Below are 7,596 nucleotides of genomic sequence, written 5' to 3' on the forward strand. Positions count from 1 at the left end.
TTCTGTTGTCAGAGGCGAGGATGGGAACACATGGGGAAGCCCGCTCGGTTGTCGATCGGCGCCGCACGGCCCAGCCGATCACGTGGCGCTCTCCACCGACGGCACCAGCTGCCCAGAGCATCGCTTCCGCCGGTGTCTAATTGGCTTCATCAATGACTTCATCACTGATGTCTGGGATTTATCCGGGGGGAGTGGGGGAGGCTGCGAGCGTTGCAATGTGAGTTAGCGCTCTAACGCCACGGCTGCAGTGTGGCGTTTCGTTCAACATCAAAGGTGTTTTATAAACCTCAGCGCAGTAGCTGCGAACTGCCTAATGGATCTCCATTAGCAAATTGCTTACCCAACGTTAAGCAAACCGTGTCATTTCAGGCATCCATCCATCCGCGCCGTGGTCGTCGCATTGGATTCAACATCTGTGATGGAATGTGAGGTTGACGGGCCAACGAGTCCTGAGTTTCATTATCACTGATGGGCAGTGTTTTCAGTACCCATCGTAGCCTTTTGATTAGGGTAATGGTGCAACCGCGGCTGGTTCTCGACGTCGATAGGACTGAAACAGAGACGGTGAACCCTCTCCGGTCTAACAGATCCAGATACAACAGCGACCCGAACGAGTCGACCCGTGATGATTTCGAGCAAAACGAAACGGGTTACTCGTGTAAGATGTCGGGATAGTCCAAATCCGTCCCATGACCTTTGTGCACTGGGCGTCACCAATACGTGGTGCCTGGGATATCGACCCGATAATTGGAACGAACAGGCCTGTCCGGGGACAGAGGGTCGGACCATGATTTACGCGACCAACCCATTGAGTGGATGTCTAACGTTCCATAGCTCGGATTTTATATAGTTGTAGATTCGTGAAAACGCGCTTTCGACCGCGGGTCTGAACCACGTTGAACGTCTTCTGTAGTCCCAATGTAAGCTTAAGTCGACAAGCTTACATGGCGCTTAGTAGGACTGTTATGCTGCCCCACCACGGACCTCAGTGAAACATTAAATCCAGCAATGTATACCAAGCAGGTAAAGTGGGTCTGATAGCAAAAGAAGTCTTATTCTAGCTAGGTTAGAACCGATATAATCAACGACGCTGTGCAAGGGTAACGAACACTCAACGTCGTTGATTTTTTTAAATCGTATTTGTAACGGTCAACCCCCATTGGTCTACTTTCTGCTGTGAAGTTGCCATTCGTAACAAGATGCATTCGTGCAGGTGGACTTACCACGCTGAGCTTGTCGGAGTGGCTGGCATTCCCGCGCAATTTCTTTGCATCACCAAATGGCTCCTTTTCATTCCCTTTCACCGACCGCTAAACTATTTCTCAGGAGATGGTGAATGTTCTGACAAAATTAACAAGCAACAGTCGTTTGCATACAAACAACGGCGCAGCAAATAGTCCATCACTGACTGCACGCTTGCGTCAGACGGTCTTTACCAACTCGAGTGTTACACTCGCCACTTGTATGAACACCGAAAAGCAGCCGCAGCGTTCTAAGACACCGTATCGCTGACATGTCTCGGGGCCCTCCTCCGCTGTTGCCATAGGGACGATAGGATGGCTGATGCAACGATGCACCACCGTACCTCAGTGACGCGCCTCCGAGTGCGGAGGACCGGCCGCTGGCTCCGGCAGGACTCATCGACACCGTGCGCCCGTTCCCCGCCGCTTCAGGCGGTCCGCGGCCGCTGCAGGGCAGGGCTTCGCGACAGATGCGGTCTGATTTCGGCCGCCCAGCCGCGCCTTCCAATTACTCCTGGCGGCGACGAGGGTCGACACGCCACGGTCGTCGCGACCCCGAGTCACGCGCCGAGTGGGGGCAAATGACTGGAGCCGGCGCGGCTGACGGACGCTCGCCCAGGGACGCCCCGACACGGAGCCGCACTCCCGACGACAGCAGCCGCGACAGGCCGTCGGCGCCGCCCGGCTTCCGGCCGCGCGGCGCCGCCGGTGGTGGAGCGGCTTGTCGCGGTTGGAACATCCGGCAGGCTGGAGCAGTAACCTGGCGTGGTCCAGCTACAAATACCGGCAAAACTGACGTGGCTTTTTAATAGTATTCTTTTGAAACTGTCGGCGCTCGCTTCAGAGAGTGGCAACGCACAGTCCAGGGTGTGGCTGTTCCGAGTCGGTTTTGACGCGTGCAACCGGGCTCGGCAACCTCACAGCGTCGGAGCCTGGGAGCAGTGAACGGTTGATGGGGCAGGGAATAAACGCTATGTCGTTATTCTGGCCTCCAACCATTGGCAAGCGATAATGCACCACAAGTCAAGATGGAGCGGCACGAAGTGAGATTCTTTAACGACTTGTAAAAGCGAGACCGAAGGCCAGGTTACCTGTAATTACCCTCCGCGAAAAGGGCCTCACGAGAAAAGTAGGAAAAGGATAAGAATCTTATATTACATAACTTGACCATTCCTAACCTTACCTAACCTAACCTAACCTAGCGAAGCCTTACCTAACTTAGCCTTACCTATCCTAACCTAATCTAACCTAACTCACCAACCTCTCCAGCCAACCTACTGAATGCCATCGTCCTGTCGGCTTCCAATATCAAATTTCATGCCAAAATTCGAACTATCTTATGACGTCATATTTAATTGCCACATCAATCAATCGACAACCAGTACTCAAAGCACCTTGAAAACACAAAAGCTAGTTGATTCGTCAGGACGGCCTTGATGCGTCAGTATCGTGCCATCAGTGCGAGGGGCAGACGTGTGGATGAATGCTATTGGGGTGATTATGGAGTAAAGCTAAGAGTAAGTAGCAGGCTACTAGGTGTGACCGATGTCACGCGCGGCACGTTAGATAGTCGTGCGTGCCACCGACGTCTCTGGTTGCTTTCGTAATCATATTTTGAAGTTTAAGTGATAAGATTTCGCTAAAACATTTGTGTGATGATGTATGGTGTCTGATGCCTTGAAAACATCAGTTGATGAATGATAAGACATTTCAGGGTTATGGACCAATGTCGATGATGACTCTTGTACCCGCCCTCACTAGCTTTCCCACTGAGAAAACATGCTTTGAGTTCATCAGATTCAGCACATTTGACTGTCCAAGTCAGATCTAGATTATCGCGCACATTTGGACATTAATTGTGAAGCACACAAACTTACAGCGTCATTTGATTTTGTTTGGCTTGGAAGTCACTGTGTTTATGTGAAATTGAGCATAAACCTGCTGAATAGCCAATCTGGTGCTGTATTCCCACCTGTTGTTGCATGAGTGGGAATGCAGACTGGCATTTCAAGGAAGTAATGTTGTGGCAGCCAGGATCTGTGTAAACATGTTACCTTGTTTCCACAGCTGATATTGGTGAGCTATAGGCAATGACTGGGGAGTTCCCACAATTTTCAACAACAAAAAACTATATGATGCATAGCATGCCAGAAAATGTATTCTGAATACCTCCCATATAGTAAACTTTTACATTGTATCTGCGCGGGCACACTTCACAGGACACCAAATTCATGCATATAACACTGACACTTTGCAGCAAACAATGCAAACTCAAGATAAAGTTGAAGAGAGCAATCTTGTGGGTGTGGGAGGTGGGCAATAACATATAGCATCAGCAGTGCACATTGTTAAGTGCCAGGGACACACACACAAATGAAATACTAGGGTAGATAATTATGTTGTTTGTCCCAGCAAAAAGTACAGCTGCTCTAATGCACAAGAATGCTGGCTCTGAAAAATTTAGTTGATATATACCCACATTCATGCATATGCACTAAGCTTGCAGAAGCTGACTTTCATTGCAACAAATAATTGAGAGAAGCCCAGCACTTAGGTACCATTAGTTAGATATAACTAGTTAAATGTCATGGTCTTTTCTGACATGTTTCAGAATTAGACAGCATTGCATGATGTGCTGGTATGGTTTGTGATCATTTAATCATATGCCATCAATTACAAACATTTGTGTTCTCTTTTCTTGACAGATTGGCTCCTGGAAAGAACTACAAGAAGCACCCATTGCTTGTGTAGACAGCTTGATCAAAATGGACATAGCAACATCAACAGACAAAGGCAAGCAATATGTTGGCTTGTTTCCTAGCGCCCAAGCGGAGTTGCACAAAGACAAGCAACATAAGAAGAAAAAGAAGAAGAAGAAGCACAAGCAGCGCAATTCGAGCCCAGGCAGTGACAGCAGCAGCAGCGACCAGTGGGTCGAGAAGCCCACCGCCACTCCGGCCGGCGCGACGGAAGCGGCGGCCGTTTCAGCCAGCGGCACCCAGCACTCGGCCGCTGCTCCGGCCGGCGCGCCGCCGTCGCCCTCCGACGCCACTCAGCCCCAGCGCGACGAGTGGATGAGCGTGGAGGGCTTGTTCGCGGGCGTAACCTCCGGCGAGGTGCGCGACCGGCGCCGGCAGACGAAGCAGCAGGCGCGCGCCGAGGAGGAGCGCCAGCGCCAGCAGGCGTACGAGGCGCTCAAGTGGCGTGACCCGGGTGACCCACCCGCCGCCGCGCGGCCGGTGGGCGACGGAGGCGCCGGCTGGCTGCGCCGCGCCCTCGAGCGCGCCCGCCAGCAGGCGGCCGACCAGGGCCGGCCGCTTGATGAGGTGGTGGCCGAGCGCTGGGGCTCCATGGAGAAGCTGCAGGCAATGTTGGACGCGGCCGAGCGGAGGAGCGCGGCCGGGCCGGCGGCCGGCGCCGCCGCCGAGCGGCCAGCTCAGGGCGCCAGGGGCTGGCGACGCGGCCGCACCAAGGACGGGGCCGGCGGTGGGGATGAAAGGAGGCGCAGAAGAAGCCAGGAGCGGAGTCGGAGCAGGAGCAGGGAGCGGAAGCGAAGCAGGAGCAGGGAGCGGAGACGGAGCAGGAGCAGGGAGCGGAGACCAAGCAGGAGCAGGGAGCGGAGACGGAGCGGGAGCAGAGAGCGGAGACGGAGCAGGAGCCGAGAAAAGAGTCGAAATGGGAGTCAAGAAAAGCAGCGCAGTACCAACTCTGAAAGAAGACGGAGCAGGAGCAGAGAGCGAAGACGAAGCAGAAGTCGCGAAAGGCGGCGCAGTGGAAGCAGTGAGCGAAGACGAACGAAGAGCACAGATAGAACACCAAGCATGACTAGGGAGCGAAGAAGCATAAGCCCCGGTAGGCGAAAACCTGACGTGTACGACGACCCTAACTCGGGCGAACAAAAGCGGTACAGTGTTGACAGAGATGAAGGGAAAGAGGTCCGACGTCGGGAGTCCAAATGTGGATGGAGCAAAACGGCCGCGACCTCACCAGGTGATTCTCGCATCGGGGTAAAGGCCGAGAGAAGAGGCGGCTCCCCGCCGCGTGACCTGCCCCGTGTACAGAGTTCTCCCACTTCTGCTGACGACAGCCCCAACTCCGGCGAAACGGACAGGGACAGCTCTGGAAGCGCGAAGCCACTGACGGACGGGGAGATGAACGCGCTAGCCGCCAAAATACTGAAAGCCGAGCTGAACGGCGACGACGATGTGGTGGCGACGCTGCAGCGGCAGCTGGACGCGGCGCGGCGGCTGCGCGCCACCGTCGGGCCGAGCCGCGCCGCCGCTGAGCAGGTGGTGATCGTCGTCGGCAAGGGGACGCGTGCGCCGACCAGCGAACGGCCCTCGAAGCGGCAGAAGCCGGACACGCACCGCGGCGCCGAGCGCACCAAGTACTTCGCCGACGACGACCGGCTGCAGCTGCGCGACATGTTCGAGCGTGAGCGGCGCACCACGCCGGCCGACGAGGCGGCGGCACTGGCGCGGTTGACCGCCGGTGGCGTCCGTCAGCGGCTCGACGACGACCACGGCCTCGACGACGTGCTGGCCGAGCGCGCCGGTCGCGCCCAGCCGGCGCTGGCCGAGGACGAGCGGCAGGCGGCGCGCGCGCTGGCGCAGCACCGGCGTGCTGAGCGCTGCGACCGCTGCCTGGACAGCCGGCGCACGTTGCGCCACCTGATCGCGGCGCTGGGCGCCAAGAGCTACCTGGCGCTGCCTGCCGGCCGCTCGCTGACGGCCGGCCACTGCCTGCTGGTGCCGCAGCAGCACGTCACCAGCCTGGTTGGCCTGGACGAGGACGCCTGGGAGGAGGTACAACGGTTCCGCGCTGCGCTCGTGGCCATGTTCGCCACCATGGAGCAGGACGTGGTGTTCTTCGAGAGCGCGGTGAAGCTACGCACGTACCCGCACGCGGTGCTGCAGGCGGTGCCGGTGCCGCGCGAAAGCGGCGACCTGGCGCCGATCTACTTCAAGAAGGCGCTGGAGGAGAGCGAGACCGAGTGGAGCCAGAACAAGAAGGTGGTGGACCTGCGTGGTCGTGATGTGCGCAGAGCTGTGCCAAAGGGCTTGCCGTACTTCTTCGTGGACTTCGGACTGCAGCCCGGCTTCGCCCACGTGGTGGAGGACGAGGAGCTGTTTCCGGCCACATTCGCGGAGGAGGTTATCGGTGGCATGCTGGAACTGGAGCCCTCAGCGTGGAGGCGATCGCGAAATGAGTCCCTCGATGAACAACGGAAGAAAGTCATGGAGTTTTCGAAGCACTGGGGGCCGCATGACTTTACAAAAAACGAGTGATCTGGTTGCATGCACAGGATAAAAAAAAATGTGAGAAACGCAGATATTTGCGGAAACACAGTTGAAGTACAATACAGCTATGAATGTGACTGATAGTTGTTCTGTGATGCTCAATAACAGGGTACGTGACCAGCTCAGATTTTCGGAGACGTTGGTAACCGAGGGTGTGTAAAACTACGGGCGTTACGCTTTAGTTACGATGGCGCTTTCCTCGTGTTTGTTTTGCCTCGTGCGTTTCTGTTTCATTGAGGCAAGCAGTCGTCGAGCCTTTACCGCCAATGACGACAGCCTATTTTGGGTGGGAATCTTGCGCGTTATGAACGATATGACCTTGGGTTATGCGACGTCCATCGATTGTCGCCTTCCATTTTAGCCGTCGACCGCTTTGGATGGGAAGAGCAATCTTTTTTGTTCGCAAGAATTGCTTCAAAATTTCCATGGTAGGCTTTCGGAATTCTCAGAATGGGTTATTTTCATCAACATCTTTCTTGACAATGTTCCAAGTCTTTAATACCTTAATTCGTTAGATGTCCCGTGATCAATGTGGAACATTCTGTCATATTTCAGTGCTGGGTAAGGTCACGGATTACAGCGTCATTGTGTGTATTGTTTTGCCACTGCGCTCTCGGAGGGAGGGGTGACCCTCAGACGTCATAATTGGCGGAATGCCACACTAGGTGCCGGGGTTACCATGCATTCACGACGCTGCGGCTGTTTGGAGGCCATGAACCGTCTGGGAAGTCACCGGACATTCTTGGATGCCTCAATCGTGTTCGGGCCCCGTTGTCTGCCCACATATTGGCGCACCGTAATGACCTCGATGCTGTTGATTTCGTACATCCGGCGATGAGTGTTGAGGAGATGGTAGGTCTTTGTTCCCAACGGGTTCCAGGTTATCTCATTGGTGTCATGGACGTCGTCGCCTTGCGAAGTTAGGCCGTTCTGGTGATGGTCGTTGTGCCTATTTAATGCAGGGGCATTGCTTTCATAACAAATTGTGGTACTTCGTCACCTCGAATCCTTTCGGCCGTTTGCACTCGTGTGCTACGCGCGCGATAGCCCACTGC

At 55.2% G+C, this 7,596-nt stretch overlaps 1 protein-coding gene across 1 annotated transcript; it reads left to right on the forward strand.

Annotated features, from left to right (window-relative positions):
- The first annotated feature begins 2,679 nt into the window (after positions 1-2,679).
- LOC119103032 (CWF19-like protein 2) lies at positions 2,680-6,644 on the forward strand. The gene is made up of 3 exons (XM_037226484.1): positions 2,680-2,758; positions 3,947-4,480; positions 4,538-6,644. The coding sequence occupies exons 2-3, from the start codon at positions 4,007-4,009 to the stop codon at positions 6,527-6,529; spliced, it is 2,466 nt and encodes an 821-aa protein (XP_037082379.1). The 5' UTR covers positions 2,680-2,758; positions 3,947-4,006; the 3' UTR covers positions 6,530-6,644.
- The last annotated feature ends 952 nt before the right edge of the window (positions 6,645-7,596 follow it).

This window comes from Pollicipes pollicipes, unplaced genomic scaffold (genome assembly GCF_011947565.3).
Source record: "Pollicipes pollicipes isolate AB1234 unplaced genomic scaffold, Ppol_2.1 Scaffold_5724;HRSCAF=6776_pilon_pilon_pilon, whole genome shotgun sequence".
Taxonomy (NCBI): domain Eukaryota; kingdom Metazoa; phylum Arthropoda; class Thecostraca; order Pollicipedomorpha; family Pollicipedidae; genus Pollicipes; species Pollicipes pollicipes.

Excerpts from the sequence above, each read along its gene's own strand:
- LOC119103032 (XM_037226484.1), top strand. The coding sequence starts at position 4,007 with ATGGACATAGCAACATCAACAGACAAAGGCAAGCAATATGTTGGCTTG. Across the intron at positions 4,481-4,537 it reads CACCCGCCGCCGCGCGGCCG|GCGGCCGACCAGGGCCGGCC; the intron begins GTGGGCGACGGA and ends GCCCGCCAGCAG.